The 17,416-nt window shown below is 62.8% G+C and overlaps 3 protein-coding genes across 3 annotated transcripts; 1 reads left to right on the top strand and 2 right to left on the bottom strand.

The window, feature by feature from the left end:
- Positions 1 to 2,382: 2,382 nt before the first annotated feature.
- GPATCH4 (G-patch domain containing 4) lies at positions 2,383 to 7,183 on the top strand. Its single transcript, XM_080361162.1, has 7 exons — positions 2,383 to 2,539; positions 3,381 to 3,454; positions 3,540 to 3,632; positions 5,886 to 5,993; positions 6,098 to 6,204; positions 6,326 to 6,376; positions 6,483 to 7,183. The coding sequence occupies exons 1-7, from the start codon at positions 2,464 to 2,466 to the stop codon at positions 7,168 to 7,170; spliced, it is 1,197 nt and encodes a 398-aa protein (XP_080217288.1). The 5' UTR covers positions 2,383 to 2,463; the 3' UTR covers positions 7,171 to 7,183.
- Positions 7,184 to 7,801: 618 nt separating this feature from the next.
- Positions 7,802 to 10,120, bottom strand: NAXE (NAD(P)HX epimerase; the record flags this gene model as incomplete). The annotated part of the gene is made up of 6 exons (XM_080361163.1): positions 7,802 to 8,010; positions 8,083 to 8,230; positions 8,322 to 8,435; positions 8,541 to 8,651; positions 8,741 to 8,849; positions 9,942 to 10,120. 6 exons carry the CDS (start codon positions 10,118 to 10,120, stop codon positions 7,802 to 7,804), a joined length of 870 nt encoding a protein of 289 aa, XP_080217289.1.
- Positions 10,121 to 12,666: 2,546 nt separating this feature from the next.
- On the bottom strand, positions 12,667 to 15,599 carry TTC24 (tetratricopeptide repeat domain 24; the record flags this gene model as incomplete). The annotated part of the gene is made up of 6 exons (XM_080361093.1): positions 12,667 to 12,732; positions 12,872 to 12,985; positions 13,076 to 13,197; positions 14,357 to 14,485; positions 14,566 to 14,778; positions 14,858 to 15,599. 6 exons carry the CDS (start codon positions 15,597 to 15,599, stop codon positions 12,667 to 12,669), a joined length of 1,386 nt encoding a protein of 461 aa, XP_080217219.1.
- Positions 15,600 to 17,416: the final 1,817 nt, after the last annotated feature.

Genomic DNA, 17,416 nt, shown 5'->3' with positions numbered 1-17,416 from the left:
GCACGGCGCGTTGCCCGGCACACACAGCGCGGGCGCCCCATTGCGCAACGCTCGCCCCATTGCACCCCCCGTCACGTGCGTCATCGCGCCCACGCTCACCTGGGACCTGCGACTCTCGCAGCTCACGCTGGAGTTCGCGGCAGCTCCGGGTTGCTCGTTCCGGACGGTGCGGGGAGGTCGAAGCGTTTGCACGGGGACACCCCCCCAGTGCTGCCTCCCGCTGCGCTGCGTCCTTGTCCCGCTTTAGGAAGCGCAGAAAGGGGAGCTCCGGGCTGCCATAGGGGTACCCGGCTCCATCCTCGCGGCGTCACTTGGGCCAGCGGGATGAGGGGTGCTGGAGTGGGTGTCCCCGGCTCTGCAGGCGCAGCTGAGCCCTGGGTGCTGGCAGCTGCTGGGTGTCTTATAGCGAGACTGGCCTGGCAATAGGCTGGCCTTGGTGACAGCTTTGAGTGGCAGCTGGCGAAGGGCTGGAGCTGGGAGGGACAAGGACACAGCGCGGCTTGGCCTGGCCGGGCCATGGGATATACAGACTTGGGGGGGGGGGTCACAAATGGGGCTCCAGGGCCGTGCAAACACCGCAGCACCAGCTCAGGATCTGGCCCCACACACTGCACAGCCCCTTGGGAATAGCAAGCAGCCCCCGCTGCATGGCAAAGTGCTGGAGCGCGCTTTACACGGGGCTTTCCAGCTGCGCTGCACACATGCGTGCAAGAGCACACGGGGGCACACGCACCCCTGAGGCTGCAGAGCCCCCTCTGCCCCCCACAGCACCAGCACACGTGCAAAGCAGGCAGCAAGTAGCAGGCATGCACGCCATGCAACTGCATGTATAGTGCGTGTGTGCGTGCCATATGCATGTAGTGTGTACACGTGGTGCACAGGCACCGGTGTGTACAGTGTGCGTGCAACACACGTGTGTGTTCCTGTCACACCCCAGCTGGCGAGGGGGGGGTGTGCAACTGCAGCCCCAGCGGTGGGGGGTTGGTGTGTATGTATTGTGTGTGCACGTGTGTGCGTGCAAGTGTGCACATGTATTGTGTGCGTCATGTGCTCACGTGAGTATCTGCAAGCGTGCGTGTGTCTGTGCACGTGTGTGTACGTGTGCGTGTCTGTGCACGTGTGCGTGTCTGTGCACGTGTGCGTGTGTCAGTGCACGCGTGTGCACGTGTACGTGTGTCTGTGCACGTGTGCGTGTGTCTGTGCACGTGTGCGTGTCTGTGCACACGTGTGCACGTGTGCGTGTGTCAGTGCACGCGTGTGCACGTGTACGTGTGTCTGTGCACGTGTACGTGTGTCAGTGCACGCGTGTGCACGTGTGCGTGCACGGGTGTGTATGTGTGTGTGTGCGTGCATGTGAGTGCGTGTGTGCACACGTTTGTATACCCATGTCAGGGTGTCCCCGTGTCTGTCTGTGTCCCCCCGTCTCCCCGTGTACCCTCGTGTCCCCATCCCTGTGTCCATGTCGCCCCCATGTCCGTGTCCCTGTGTCCATGTTGCCCCCATGTCCGTGTCCCCGTGTCCATGTCCATGTCCCCGTGTCTGTGTGCCCAAGTCCATAGTCACCCGTGTCCATTTCCCCGTGTCTGTGTCCCGTGTCCCCGTCCTGTTTCCTGTGTCTGTTTCCCCATGTCCCCCGTGTCCATGTGTCCCCATGTCCATGTCCCCGTGTTCGTGTCCCCGTGTCCATATCCCCGTGTCCCCCCGTGTCTGTGTCCCCGTGTGTCCATGTCCCCGTGTCTGTGTGTCCTCGTCCCCATGTCCGTGTCCCTGTGTTCGTGTCCCCCGTGTCCGTGTCCCCCGACGTCTGTGTCCCCGTGTCTGTGTCCCCCATGTCCCTGTGTCCCCGTCACCATGTCCGTGTCCCCGTGTCCGTGTCCCCCGTGTCCGTGTCCCCCATGTCCCTGTGTCCCCGTCCCCATGTCCGTGTCCCCCCACGTCTATGTCCCCGTGTCCGTGTCCCCCATGTCCCTGTGTCACCCATGTCCCTGTGTCCCCGTCCCCATGTCCGTGTCCCCGTGTCCGTGTCCCTGTGTTCGTGTCCCCCATGTCTGTGTCCCCGTGTCCGTGTCCCGCGTGTCCGTGTCCCCCCGTGTCTGTGTCCCCCCGTGTCCGTGTCCCCCATGTCCCTGTGTCCCCGTCCCCATGTCCGTGTCCTCGTGTCCGTGTCCCCGTGTTCGTGTCCCCCATGTCTGTGTCCCCGTGTCCGTGTCCCAATGTCCGGGTCCACCCGTGTCCCCCCGCATCCTCGTGCCCGTGCCCGCTCCGCCCCCTCCGCCGCGCGCGTGCCCGCCCGTTCCCGCCGCGCTCTCGCCGCGCACGCGCAGCTGCCCGGCCCCGCCCCTTCCGGCCGTGCGTGCGCACGCACCCAGCGCTCCCTGCCGGGCGGCGGCTACACGTGAAGCGGCGGCGGGACCGGCCGGAGCCCGCGACCCCACCGGAGCCGCCGCCCCCGGAGCCGCCGCCATGAGCGGAGCGGAGCCGCCGGGCCGCGGGATGCGCTTCGCGGAGAACCAGCTGCGGCGCCACGGCTGGCGGCGAGGTGAGGGCTGCACCGGGCTCGCCTCGGCCCCCCCGGCTCCGCTCCGCGCTCCCCTGCGTATCCCCGACCGCCCACACTGTCCGGCGCGGGCCAGGCGTTCCCGGTCCCCGCCGGTTCCACGGTCCCCATCAGTTCCCCGGTCCTCTCCGGTCCCCGCCGGTTCCCCGGTCCCCGCCGGTTCCCCGGTCTCCTCCGGTTCCCCGGTCTCCTCCGGTTCCCCGGTCTCCTCCGGTTCCCCGGTCCCCGCCGGTTCCCCGGTCCCCATCAGTTCCCCGGTCCCCATCAGTTCCTCGGTCCTCTCCGGTTCCCCAGTTCCCCGGTCCCCACCATCAGTTCCCCGGTCCCCACCATCAGTTCCCCGGTCCCCACCATCAGTTCCCCGGTCCCCACCATCAGTTCCCCGGTCCCCACCATCAGTTCCCCGGTCCCCATCATCAGTTCCCTGGTCCCCATCATCAGTTCCCTGGTCCCCGTCAGTTCCTCGGTCCTCTCCGGTTCCCCAGTTCCCCGGTCCCCGCCGGTTCACCGGTCCCCATCAGTTCCCTGGTCCCCATCAGTTTCCCGGTCCCCACCGGTTCCCTGGTCCCCACCGGTTCCCTGGTCCCCACCGGTTCCCTGGTCCCCACCGGTTCCCTGGTCCCCATCAGTTCCCTGGTCCCCATCAGTTCCTCGGTCCTCTCCGATTCCCCAGTTCCCCGGTCCCCGTCAGTTCCCCGGTCCCCTCCACTCCCCTGTTCCCCTTCCCGAGGCGCAGGGCCCGGCCCCGGTGTCACCCCAACACTTGTGGTCCCGTAGCCCTGGTGGGCTCCCCGGCCGCAGTGACAGGTCCCGTTGTCCGCAGGGCAGGGGCTGGGCAAGCGGGAGGACGGCATCGCCGAGGCCATCCGGGTGAAGGTCAAGTGCGACACCGCGGGGGTGAGCGTCTCCCTGCCCCGCTGGGCTCGGCCCGAGGGGCCGCCGAGCGCTGCAGCTGTTTCGGTGGCTCCTCTATGCCCCGCAGGTGGGACACGACGCGGCAGAGCCGTTCACCTTCCACTGGTGGGACCACGTCTTCAACGAGGCGGCCGCCAACGTCGCGGTGGAGACCGGGCAGGTAGGGTGCTCTGGTCGGGCCGGGATGGGGCTCAACAACAGGAGCGGGATTTGAGGTCGTGCAGTGATGAGGAACGACATCTAGATGCAGACAGAGATGCACAGGCTCAGAGTTCTTGTTAGCGGCGAGAGCAGAGCCAGGCAGAGCTGAGCCTTCTTTTATTAACAGCTCTGGACGTTTGTACAAAAGATATTATCCCAAACACACCAAACTCATGGGCCCCTCAGTTCAGGAAAGACATTGAAGTGCTGGAGCGGGTCCAGAGAAGAGCAACACGACTGGTGAAGGGACTTGAGCACAAGCCCTATGGGGAGAGGCTGAGGGAGCTGGGCTTGTTTAGTCTGGAGAAGAGGAGGCTCAGAGCTGAGCTCAGCACTCTCTAGAACTACCTGAAGGGCAGTTCTAGCCAGGTGGGGATTGGGCTCTTCTCCCAGGCATCAGCAATAGGACAAGGGGCCATGGGCTTAAACTCTGCCAGGGGAAATTTAGGCTGGATATTAGGAAGAAATTCTTTACAGAGAGAGTGGTCAGGCATTGGAATGGCTGCCCAGGGAGGTGCTGGACTTGCCATCCCTGGAGGTTTTTAAAGTGAGGTTGGACATGACATTTAGTGCCATGATCTAGTAAACAGACTAGAGTTGGACCAAGGGTTGGACTCGATGATCTCTGAGGGCTTTTCCAACCCAGTCGATTCTGTGATTCTGTGAACTCATGTTGTGACTGTCTTCAGTCGCGTATCTTGTGGGCGGCGTTCCGACCCGCTCATTCACACGCCCAGGCCCAACGTTCACACATCGTGGTGGTCAATGGTGCGGAGTCTAGTTGGAGGCCAGTATCCAGTGCAGTGCCTCAGGGGGGCAGTACTGGGGCCAGTATTATTCAATATATTCATTAACGATTTAGACGAGGGAATAGAGTGACTGTCAGAGAGTTTGCTGGTGACACCGAGCTGGGAGGAGTGGGTGACACTGGAAGCTGTGCTGCCATCAGAGACCTGGACAGGCTGAAGAGTTGGGCGGGGAATAACCTGATGAAATTTAACAAGGGAAAGTGTAGAGTCCTGCATCTGGGCAGGAACAACCCCAGGTTCCAGTATAGCTTGGGAAATTACATATTAGAGAGCAGTGTAGGGGAAAGGGACCTGGGGGTCCTGGTGGACAACAGGGTGACCATGAGCCAGCACTGGGCCCTTGTGGCCAGGAAGCCAATGGGACCTGGGGTGGGTTAGAAGGAGGTGGTCAGTGGGTCAGAGAGGTTCTCCTGCCCCTCTGCTCTGCCCTTGAATAAAGGGTTTAGTTCAGATACTATCAGGATACACTTGAGAAACATATATACATATATATATAAAATATATACAGCCATAGCACCCTGAGAGTGCCCCATCTTGTCTGATCTGGGAAGCTAAGCAGGGTCGGGCCTGGTCAATGCTTGGATGGGAGCCCAGCTGTGTCCAGAGAGGTTCTCCTGCCCCTCTGCTCTGCCCTGGGGAGACCACACCTGGAATCTTGTGTCCAGTTGTGGCCCCTCAGTTCCAGCAGGACAGGGAACTGCTGCAGAGGGTCCAGCGTAGGGCAACAAAGATGCTGAAGGGAGTGGAGCATCTCCCTTATGAGGAAAGGCTGAGGGAGCTGGGGCTCTTTAGTTTGGAGAAGAGGAGACTGAGGGGTGACCTTATTAATGTTTATAAATATCTAAAGGGTGAGTGCCACGAGGATGGAGCCAGGCTCTTCTCGGTGCAAACAATGATAGGACAAGGGGTAATGGGATCAAGCTGGAACACAAGAGTTTCCACTTAAATTTGAGAAGAAACTTCTTCTCAGGGTGGCAGAGCCTGGAACAGGCTGCCCAGGGGGGTTGTGGAGTCTCCTTCTCTGCAGACATTCAAAACCCCCCTGGACATGTTCCTGTGCGACCTCACCTGGGCGTTCCTGCTCCATGGGGGGATTGGACTGGATGAGCTTTTGAGGTCCCTTCCAATCCCAAACATACTGTGATACTGTGATCGTACATATAGTGGTGGTTTTCCGACCCGCGATATCATTCTCACTGTCCTTACGCTCATAAAAAACATACTTCTGTATAACCTGTCCAAGGCCATTTAGCTGGAACCACACATCCTGCTGTTCCCACAGGGTCACCTTTGGTGGCCTCTGCACTGTCACTATGTGTCCCCACAGCCCCTAACAGCGCGTGGTGGCAGAGGGGTGCGTTGCAACTCTCTCAGACCCCTTTGCAACTCTCTCCCTGCCCCAGGACGGCGTCTCCATGAAGAGGCTTTCTGAGCAGGGGGTCAGGATCAGCAACAAGAAGCCCCGCAAGGCCGGCAGCGCCGGCAACATGTTGTACGGCCGCTTTGTGAAGGTAACGGGCCTGGGATGGCGCCTCGGGGAGCAGCTGGTGCGTCCGGGCTGATCGCGCCATGGCCCTCGGGTCCCCCTTATCCATGTCTCCATGTCTCCCTGCAGTCGGCCACGCTCACGGCGCATGGGGAGGAGGCCACGACGTTGCCCGCTGGCTCTGGAGGCGACGAGGAGGAGGATGAGGAGAAGCTGGACCTCTCTTCGGCCCGCAGGCGAGGCTGGGGCAGCACCTCATGTCCATCTCCACCATGCAGCGGTGGGGAGGGATGAAGGCTGCGATGGGGAGCCCCTTCCCCACGCTGGGGGGTGACGTGTCCCCTCTGTGTCCCGCAGGCTGACGGATGAGGAGCTGATGCGAGCGTGCGGGGGCCGCACGGCGCACAAGTGAGTGGTTTGGTGATGCACGGGTGGGCTCCCCCTTTCAAACAGGCTGGGGGGCGCGTTCCTCGGCCAGGAGGTGCCAGACCCCAGCTGCCCGTGGTTGTTGCAGGGGTGCCCGTCATGGCTTGACCATGAGCGCCAAGCTGGCGCGCCTGGAGGAGCAGGAGCGAGCTTTCCTGGCCACGTACCGGCAGAAGGAGCCCCTGGAGAGCAGCCCGACAGCGGACAAGCAGGAGAAGAAGAAGAAGAAGAAGAAAGGGAAATCGTGCAGGGATGAAGTTGATGCTCAGGTGCTGCAGAGCCAGGAGCCAAGTGGAGAAGAGGAGGTGGCGGGAGAGGAGGAGAAGGTTGTGAAGAGGAAGAAGAAGAAAAAGAAGCAGGAGGAGGAGAATGTGGACACACAAGAGGTGGGTGAGAGGAAGAAAAAGAAGCAGGAGAAGGAGAATGTGGACACACAAGAGGTGAGTGAGAGGAAGAAAAAGAAGCAGGAGGAGGAGAATGTGGACAAACAAGAGGTGGGTGAGAGGAAGAAAAAGAAGCAGGAGGAGGAGAATGTGGACAAACAAGAGGTGGGTGAGAGGAAGAAAAAGAAGCAGGAGGAGGAGAATGTGGACAAACAAGAGGTGGGTGAGAGGAAGAAAAAGAAGCAGGAGGACAAAGCAGAGCTGGCAGAGCCAAAGAAGGACAAAGCAGAGCTGGCTGAGACAGAGGTACCTCTAGAAGACACAGATGGGCCAGACCAGGCTGGGCACTGCCCCAGGAAGAAGAGGAAGAAGAGGAAGAGGGAGGCAGAGTGAGCGAGGGCCAGGGCTGCCGTGCTGCTGAGCTGCTGGCACCGTCTGCCTGGGAGGGTCCAGATCCTGCGCGCCGGTGCTGGTGGGCACCCATGGGTGCCTCAGGCTCTTCCCAGGTGCAGCACAGCACTGTGCTGGGGCTGCTGAGCTGGGACTGGTTCATCTGGAGCTGGATCGAGCTTTTATTTCACCCCGTGAGCCTTCCTCCCATCAGGGGTGGCCCCAGATCCCAGGGGCAGGGACCTGTTTGTTGTGGGTCAGTCACAGGACACAAGGGGACAGATCTCGCAGAGCACTGACATATTTTTTCAAGGGCATCAATAAATCTTTATTGCAGCAAAACTATCGTGGCGTGAGCTACGTAGCAAACCCTGGACTGCGTCTGCACCCCAAAGCACTCAGATTAGGGAGCGAGCCCAGCCTGCCTGGCAACTGCCCCTTCAGTCCAGAGCTCAGGGGGGGCTTTTGGCCACCAAACTTTGATCCTTCGGCCAGAGCTGGGTAGGACTGAAACCCAAAGAGGTGCTGAGCATCCTCCTCGCAGAGAGCGGTGGCTTTGGCAGAATTAGGCTGCGATTTGCTGCGCTGCAGCCCAGTCTCGCACCCCGAGCCCCCCACCCTGGGCTGCCCGTCCTCAGGTCTTGCTGAGCTGCAGGACACAGTCCGTCTCGGGGTACGGTGGCAGATTCAGAGCGTATTTCTTCTGGAGCGCAGGGGGCACGAACCTGCCCCCGAGGAAGTGGTAGCGGCCAGCAAAATGCATCGCTGCCTTCTTGGGTGCCGTCAGCGAGATGAGCATGTCAGGCTGCAGACCGTCCGCCTTCCCCTTCTCCACGTCCCAGCCTGCAACAAACACCAAGACCAGGCTGGAGCCTGCGAGACCCCGTTACTGCGGTAGGTCTGGCCGTTACTCACCCGAGGGGATGTCGATGCTGGCGATGGGCACCGTGATGCGCTCCAGGGTGCTGAGGATGCTGCCAAAGGGCTCCCGCACCGCGCCCTTGAAGCTGAACCCGAAAATCGCATCCACCACCAAGCCGTAGAGCTCATCGATGAGCGCAGCCTGCGGTGGGGATGGAAAACGGTGGAAAACAGCCCTGGGCACGGCTGCTTCTCAACCAGGGGCTGCTCCTGAACCAGGGGCTGCTCCTCACCTCAGCCGGGAACTCGGGCAGGAAGGGGATGTCCATCTTCTGGCACTGGGTGGTCAAACCTTCAAACAGCGGCTTGCTGGGGCGCTTGGGGTAATGCACGGTTGGCTCGTAGCCCTGCAAGAGCAAGAGGGACATGAAGAGCACCCGGGCACCGAGAGCAGGAACCCCAAAGCTCAGGGGTGCGGGGGGAACGTGCAGCCGCCTGCACGAGACACTCACAAACATTTTGAGGTGCCGGGCGCACACCAAGCCATCGCCGCCGTTGTTCCCCGGCCCGCACACGACCAGCACGCTGGGCCGGCTCGTGGTGAAGGAGCTGGGCGGGTAGGCCTGCGTGGGACGGGAGGTGGAGGGTTATGCTGGGGAAGCGGGGACCACCGGGACACCCCGGGGGCTCTGCCTGGCTCCTGCGCGCCCACCTTGGCGATGGCGGTGGCGCAGCTCAGCCCCGCCAGCTCCATCAGCTGGTCCACGCTGAACTTGTACTCGGTGAAGAGCTCCTGGTCAATGGCCTGGGCTTCATCCTGCCTGGGGGAGAGGACGGAGGCTCTAGGGGCGTCCAAACACGGGACAGGCACCGAAACACGGGACAGGCCCCGGGGTCTGGGGGCTCAGGGGCAGCTGCCACCCCCCTCAGATTTGCAAAGTGCCAGCAAGTGTGGGAGGGGGTTGAGTCCAGCCCCACACACTGAGCCCCCCCATGCCCTTCTGCACCCCATCGGTCCTATTCAACCCCTCTGCACCCCCATCGGTCCTATTCAACCCCTCTGCACCCCATGGGTCCCCCCCAACCCCTCTGCACCCCCATCGGTCCTATTCAAACCCTCTGCACCCCATGGGTCCCCCCCAACCCCTTGTACCCCACAGGTCCTACCCAACGCCTCTGTACCGTCATGGGTTCCCCCCCAAACCCTCTGCACCCCAATGGGTCCCCCGCAACCCCTCTGTACCCCCATGGATCCCCCCAAACCCTTCTGTACCCCACGGGTCCCACCCAACCCCTCTGTACCCTCATGGGTTCCCCCCCAAACCCTCTGCACCTCCAGTCCCACCCAACCCCTCTGTACCCCCATGAATCCCCCCAACCCCTCTGCACCCCCATGGATCCCCCCAAACCCCTCTGTACCTCATGAATCCCCCCAACCCTGCTGCACCCCCATGGATCACCCCAACCCCTCTGTACCCCCATGGATCCCCCCAACCCCTCTGTACCCCCATGGATCCCCCCAACCCCTCCGCACCCCATGGGCCCGCCCCAACCCCTCTGCACCCCATGGATCCCCCCCAAACCCTCTGCACCCCGTGGGTCCCACCCAGCCCCTCTGCACCCCATGGATCCCCCCCAAGCCCTCTGTACCCTATGGGTCCTACTCAACCCCTCTGTACCCCATGGATCCCCCCCAAGCCCTCTGCACCCCGTGGGTCCCACCCAGCCCCTCTGCATCCCATCCTGCCCACCCCCTGAGCCCACCCCGGGCCCCCCTCCGCCCTGTTACCCCCTCGCACCCTCCCTGCACCCCGCGGGCCCCCAAGCATCCCCCGCACCTTCTGCCACCCTCGGGCCGCCCCTCCAGTTGCGCCCCCTCCCGCGTACCCCCCGGGTCCCCTTCCCAGCAGTACCCGAGGAAGCGGAGCCCCTGCGGCCCCGCGCTGGGCCCGTGCATGGCGCGGCGGGGGCGGCACCAGGCCCGGTCCCAGCCCCGGTCCCAGCCCCAGCCCCGGCCCGGGCAGCGCCCGCCCGCCCGCGCCGCCGCCGCCACCAGCAGCCCCAGCCCCAGCAGCGCCCGCGGCCCCGGCATGCGGCGGGCACGGCCCCTGCGCAGCGCAGCGCGGCGCACGGAGCATGCGCGGGGCGGAGCGCGGCGGCCGTCCCGGGAGCCGGGGAACACGGGTTCGCAGCCCGGCTGCGGTCATGGGGCACTTGGGTGGGAAAAGCCGCTCGGGATCATGGAGTCCAACCATAACCCAGCCCTGTCCCTGCCCCATGTCCTGAGAACCTCATGTCCGTCTGTCCAGCCCTCCAGGGATGGTGACTCCAGCACTGCCCTGGGCAGCCTGTTCCAATGCCCCACAGCCCTTTGGGGAAGAAATTGTTCCTAAATCCACCCTCACCCTCCCCTGGCGCAACTTGAGGCCGTTTCCTCTGCTCCTGGCGCTTGTTCCTGGGGAGCAGAGCCCGACCCCCCTGGCTCCAAGCTCCTTTCAGGCAGTTCAGAGATCAGAAGGTCTCCCCTCAGCTCCTGTTCTCCAGCTGAACCCCCAGCTCCCTCAGTCTCCATCACATTGTGCTCCAGCCCCTCACCAGCTCCGCTCCCTTCTCTCCACTCGCTCCAGCACCTCAAGGCCTTTCTTGGTGGGAGGTGATCCCGCCACCCCTGGGGCCGCCATTCTGAGCCCTGAGGTGATTCTGGTGCCACCATTTTGAGCCCTGAGGTGATTCTGGTGCCGCCATTTTGAGCCCTGAGGTGATTCTGGTGCCGCCATTTTGAGCCTTGTCCTGAGGAGCCCAAAACTCCCCCCAGGATTCGTGGTTTTTCCTCCCCATTCCCAGCACAGGGACATTCACTGCCCTGTTCCTGCTGGCCACACCAGTGCTGGTCCCAGCCAGGATCCTGTGGCCTCTTGGCTCATGTTCAGCCCATCACCAACACCCCCAGGTCCTTTTCCAGCCGCAGCGTCCATGGGGTTGTTGTGACCCAAGCGCAGGACCCGGCACTTGGCCTTGTTGAACTCCGACAATTGGCCTCAGCCCAGCGATCCAGATCCCTCTGCAGAGCCTCCTGCCCTCAGCACATCAACACTCCCTCCCAACTTTGTCTTGTCCATGAACCCACTGGGGGTGCACTCGACCCCCTCATCCAGATCATTGGTAAAGACAGAGACAGTCTCCCCCGCTTCCAGGACACCCATCACCAAAAGGAAGACGGCAAAGCACCATATTCAAAACCATGTTGGCTCAAGCACCCCAAACGATCTCCCACCGGCTGCTTGGCCCGGTCGGGGTCGCACAATCCAGACCGGTCCCGCTGCCGGTCCCGCCATGGGCCGGAGCCACCTCCCCGGTGTCCTCTGCTGTCACACGAGGCTGCAGATGAGGGACAGGGTCCTTTTCCTCGAGCGGGGCTCCCGGTTCCCGTGTCCCCGTGTCCCCGACGCGGGGTTGTTGGCGGCGCTGTGGGCAGCGGGACCGCTGAGTTTAACGGGCATCGGAGCTCCCAGGGGGATACAGAATAACAGGAGGGGGGCGCTTGAATGCGCCGGGGTTTGGGGTTGGCTGCAAAGCGCCAAAATCCCAAGGCCCTGTGGTTTTGGGCTTGGGAACGCAGCCCTTGGGAGGAACAGGGGTGTCCCCAGCCCTGCCCTGGGGGTCTCCATCCCTCAACGGACACCCAGACCTCCCGTCCCCTCCCTTTCCCGCTCCTCCGGCCGTCACCTACCGCTCCAGGGACCCCGGCCCGAGGCTTCGGTGGTCGCGGTGCCCTGTGAAACGCGGCGTGAGAACCGCAGCCCTCGGCGCTTTGGCAAAGAGAAGCTCTGGTTGAGTTTTGGTACTTACTCGGCCGGACGCCGCCGTGGCCAAGGGGGGCGTTCAGGTTACTGGGGGCAAAGCAGAGATGCTCGTGTGGAGGTGACGGGGAGCATCCGTGTGACAATCTCCCCCCTTAGTACTGAAGCCTCCCCAAATTCCAGCTTGAATTACCTCAAACACACTCCCCAGAGTTACACATCGTTAAAACTCTAATATGTAATAACAACCAAAGCTATTTTTGTGAGCTTGTTGCGTTGTAGTTGCGGTCACTGCCTTATTCCAGTTGCTTTCTTCTGTATCTATATAAACTTAGATTGCAAATACCACCCAGGGTGGATTTTCACCATATGAAGTCCCTGGGGTGATGCCACTTGCTGTGTTACATTTGCCGCTACTACAATGGGGAAAACCTGCTCTGTGGGTGCAAGGAGCTGCATTGGGGTGTCCCCCCCTCGCTCACCCACCTGTTAGTGCGGAGCTCACTGTGACACCCCGGAGCGGCGCTGGGACCCTCCGTGTCCTCGGATGGGCAGCGGCGCTGCGGTGCGGGGCTGCCGGCCGGGGGTCCTGTGCCCGCGGGGAGGAAGGGTGGGTGGGCAGCAGTGCAGTGCCAGGCGGTGCTGGAAATGGGTGCATGGCTCAAGCCACGGGTTTATTTTGCACCCTCTTACCTGAATGCGCAGGATGCGCTCCTGGCACACACACACACCGCTCAGCCCCAGCAAAGGACCTGGGGTCAAAGGAAGGGACGTTTATCTCATGGGTGATGCTGGGAATGTGGCCATGGAGGGAGGGACAGGATGGCAGCTTTCCTACTCACACCTCGCTCCCCGTCTTGCTGCTGTGGGGCAGCGTGGAGCAAAACCGCGGGTGGTCGGAGTCCTGGTAGGACAGACGGACAGTCGGGGATTTCAGGCGCGTGTCCCCCTGCCCGCTCGCCCCGGTGCCTCGCTCCACCGGCCCCAGCTAGGGTGTCAGTCCCAGCGCCCCAATGTGCCCCCCAGCCCATGGTGGTGCTCACCGGGGCGGGGGCCCAGCCCCCCCGGCGGGACGGGCGGCCACGCAGGCAGAGCTGGTGCTGGATGGCGTCCGTGAGCTTGTGCACCACCCGCTCGCGGGCAGATCTGGGGGTGTCCTGGGGACGAGAGAGCCCACGCGGGCTGGGGGAGATGCCTCGAGATGCATGGGAGGGTCTGGCCCTGGGGCTTTCCCCGCTGTGCCTTACCTGGCAGTGGGAAAGCAAAGTCAGGGCCTCCTTGTAGTGCCCGATGGCTTTCTGGGGGTGTCCCAGGTGGAAGCAGGATGATCCCAGCCCCTCACACACCTGCCACTGCCCCTGCACGTCTCCTGGGGGTGAAGGAGAGAGTCAGCACTGAATGACAGAACCTCAGGATGTCAGGGGTTGGAGGGCCCTGGAAAGCCCATCCAGTGCAACCCCCCCGGAGCAGGAACACCCAGCTGAGGTTACACAGGAAGGTGTCCAGGCGGGTTGGAATGTCTGCACAGAAGGAGACTCCACACCCTCCCTGGGCAGCCTGGGCCAGGCTCTGCCATCCTCACCCCAACAAGTTGCTTCTCATCTGCCAGCGGAACCTCCTGTGTTGCAGTTTGCACCCATTGCCCCTTGTCCTGTCCCTGGTTGTCACCAGCAGAGCCTGGCTCCATCCTCCTGACACTGCCCCTTGCCATCTTGATCCCAGCAATGAGTCCCCCCTCAGGCTCCTCTTGTCCACCTCCAGAGCCCCAGCTCCCTCAGCCTTTCCTCACACGGGAGATGCTCCACTCCCTCCAGCATCTTGGTGGCTGCGCTGGACTCTCTCCAGCAGTTCCCTGTCCTGCTGGAACTGAGGGGCCACAACTGGACACAAGATTCCAGGTGTGGTCTCCCCAGGGCAGAGCAGAGGGGCAGGAGAACCTCTCTGGACCCAGCTGGTCTCCCATCCAAGCACGGACCAGGCCCGACCCTGCTTAGCTTCCCAGATCAGGTGTTCTCAGGGTGCTATGGCTGTGTATCTGGACGGTCTCCCATCCAAGTACTAACCGGGCCCGACCCTGCTTAGCTTCCCAGATCAGATGAGATGGGGCGTTCTCTGGATGCTATGGCTGCATATATACATATATATATACACATATATATAAAATATATGTTTCTCAAGTGCATCCTTATAGTGTCTGAACTAAACCCTTTATTCAAGGGCAGAGCAGAGGGGCAGGAGAACCTCTCTGACCTACTGACCACCCCCTTCTAACCCACCCCAGGTCCCATTGGCTTCCTGGCCACAAGGGCCCAGTGCTGGCTCGTGGTCACCCTGCTGTCCCCAGGACCCCCAGCTCCCTTTCCCCTGCACCGCTCTCTAACACTGGCCCAGCTCTTTGCAGCCCAGATCCCAGCAAAGCAGCATTGCTGATGCCCTTTGGATCTGGCACACACCTGGCTCCAGTCTGCTCAGCATCCGGATGCTGCAGAGCTCCCGCGCAGGGCTGATTTGCCCGTGCCTCCCCTTACCTGAATCCCGGAAGGCTTGCAAGGCGTGCAGGTAGTTTTCCACTGCAGCCTCGTGGTTCCCGAGCTGGCTGCAGGCATACGCCAGGTTACCAAAGCACTGCCCCTGCGCCCTCCGGTTCCCTAGAGCACCTGCAAGGGGGGACGTGAGACTCCATCCCGAGCCGGCACATCTGCCAAAACCACAAGCAAGAGGTCCCGGCGGGACGTACTGTGCAGCGCTGCCGCTCGCCGGTGCCAGCCCAGGGCCGTGCCGAAGCTGCGCAGGGCGTTGTGGGCAGCGCCCATGTTCTGCAGCAGCGCAGCCTCCCTGCGCCGGTCCGGCTCGGTGCCGCAGAGCGCCAGGGCCTGCTGGAAGCTCTCGGCAGCCAGGGGGAAGATACGGAGCTGGGAGTAGCCGAGGCCGATGTCACCGTAGAGTTTCGCTGCGGGGCAGAACGGGAGAGCTGCGTGCGGGCGCCGCTCGCCAAGGCACCGAGAGCAAAGGCTGCGGCGCGGCGTTACCTCGCAGGGCTGGGTCGGGGATGCTCTCGCAGAGCGAGCGGCACTGGGCGAGGACCCCGGCGATCTCCGCCGGGCCGAAGCGCCGGCTCTGCAGCATGGAGCCGCTCGCCCTGCTCAGAGCCACCGCGGCGGCCCCGGGGCTGGCGGCCGACATGTAGGTCTGCGCGGCGTCCAGGAAGCACCGCGCGGCTCGCGCCGGCGCCCGCAGCCCCAGGTAGCAGCAGCCCATCCGCACGTGGGTCCCCGCTCGGCCGCCGGCCTGCGGCGCGCAGCCATGGCCGGCGGCTTTGCCAAAACACTCCAGTGCTTTCGGAAAGTCCCGGAGCCCTTCATGAGCTGCCCCGATGTTGAAATAAAGGTCCTCCAAGTCCTCCCCGCTCTCCCCCTCCGAGGGCTGGGAATGCAGGAGGAACTCGAGGCCCTTTTTGGGCTTCCCGCTCTCCACGTAGGCAGCCCCCAGGTTGAAGGCGCAAGCGCGGCGGAGCCCGGGGCTCGCGGTGTCCCTGGAGAGAAGCAGCGCCTTCCTGAAGCAGCCTAGCGCTTCCCGCGTGTCGCCCAGCGCCAGCGCCCGGCGCCCGGCTCGCGTGAGCGCCGCGATCTCAGCCGCCTCGTCCCCTCCCTGCCGGGCAGCTGCGCCCCCCTTGGGCTTGCCCTTTCCTTTCTTCTTGCTCTTCTTCCCAAGCACAGGGTCCGCGGGGGCCAGGGGCTCCGCTCCTGCATCAGCAGCCTCCTCCGAAGCCATGGGCAGCAACCCGCCTGCAGGACAGAGACGCAGCCTGAGCCGGCGCGGTCCTGGGGCTTCTTATAGAACTGTAGAATGATTTCAGTTGGAATAGAAATGATCAAGTCCAACCATAACCCACCCCTGTCCCTGCCCCGTGTCCTGAGAACCTCATGTCCGTCTGTCCAGCCCTCCAGGGCTGGTGACTCCAGCACTGCCCTGGGCAGCCTGTTCCAATGCCCCACAGCCCTTTGGGGGAGAAATTGTTCCTAAATCCAACCTCAGACTCCCCTGGCGCAACTTGAGGCCGTTTCCTCTGCTCCTGGCGCTTGTTCCTGGGGAGCAGAGCCCGACCCCCCTGGCTCCAAGCTCCTTTCAGGCAGTTCAGAGATCAGAAGGTCTCCCCTCAGCTCCTGTTCTCCAGCTGAACCCCCAGCTCCCTCAGTCTCCATCACATTGTGCTCCAGCCCCTCACCAGCTCCACTCCCTTCTCTCCACTCACTTCAGCACCTCAAGCTCTTTCTTGGCCTCCCATTGTGCTTGAAACAAGCACCATTATTTTATAATATTAAAAAAATATTAGAAAAGTCTTGTAGCCTGTTTGCTACTAAAGTTTTGGGGGTGAAAAAGCCTTTCTATGGAGGACCCCAGCTCATCTTCTGCCCTCAGCGCCTCCTGCCAGAGAGCAGAGGAGAATAGGGGGACACACAACAGCATGGAGTGGGGGCTCCTGGGGGGTCTTTTGGGGGGACAGAATAATCAGTTGCACACACTTACTGTTTGTTCTCTAGGTGTAAAGGCTGCTGAGAGTGTGGAGGGGAGGGATGTGGCATCACCGTCACCTGAAGCCGCAAACCGCTGCTCTGTGCGTGGGACGGGGGCGTCTGAGCCGGCTCTGAGCGTCTCGGGAAGCCGCGGGTGCTGAGTGCCGGTGCCTGGGGCCCGATGCTGAGCGCCAAGGAAGCACCAACCGGGACAAAGCCGGGCGTCCCGGGGAAGGCACGTTCCCGCAATGGCTGGGCTGGCTCTGGTTTCACCCCCGTCACTGGCGCGGTGCACAGTGCCATGGCAACTTGGTGCAGCGGCGCTGATGTGGGCTGTATGACGGTGGCACAACCGGCCCCTCGCTGGCCCAGCGAGCTCGTGGCAGGCGCTGTGGATTTTAGTGGGGACCCATGTGTGGTGCAGCGGGGCTGACGGGCACCCGGGACCCACCGGCACATCCCGGCTCCGGTGCAGGTCTGGCCCCTGGAGCCCCCAGGACCCCTGGCTGGCCCAGCCTGGGGGGCAGATCACAGAATCAGAATGTGGGGGATTGAAGGGCCCTGGAAAGCTCATCCAGTGCAGCCCCCCGGAGCAGGAACACCCAGCTGAGGTTACACAGGAAGGTGTCCAGGCGGGTTGGAATGTCTGCACAGAAGGAGACTCCACACCCTCCCTGGGCAGCCTGGGCCAGGCTCTGCCACCCTCACCCCAACAAGTTGCTTCTCATCTGCCAGCGGAACCTCCTGTGTTGCAGTTTGCACCCATTGCCCCTTGTCCTGTCCCTGGTTGTCACCAGCAGAGCCTGGCTCCATCCTCCTGACACTGCCCCTTGCCATCTTGAGCCCCAGCAATGAGTCCCCCCTCAGGCTCCTCTTGTCCAGCTCCAGAGCCCCAGCTCCCTCAGCCTTTCCTCACACGGGAGATGCTCCACTCCCAACGCCCCCACGTGTCCCCGTGAGTCCCCCGCAGGTCCCCGTGTGCGCTGTCCCTCTGGCACTCAGGGGTGCGCACCCCGCGTGTCCCTTGGCCCTGGTTTGTACCCCCCCCCCCCCCCCTCCGCACCCACGTGTGTG

Source organism: Nesoenas mayeri, assembly GCF_963082525.1.
Source record: "Nesoenas mayeri genome assembly, chromosome: 30".
Lineage (NCBI taxonomy): Eukaryota > Metazoa > Chordata > Aves > Columbiformes > Columbidae > Nesoenas > Nesoenas mayeri.
The sequence above is the reverse complement of the archived record's forward strand: the minus strand, read 5'-3'. Positions and strand labels throughout refer to the sequence as shown.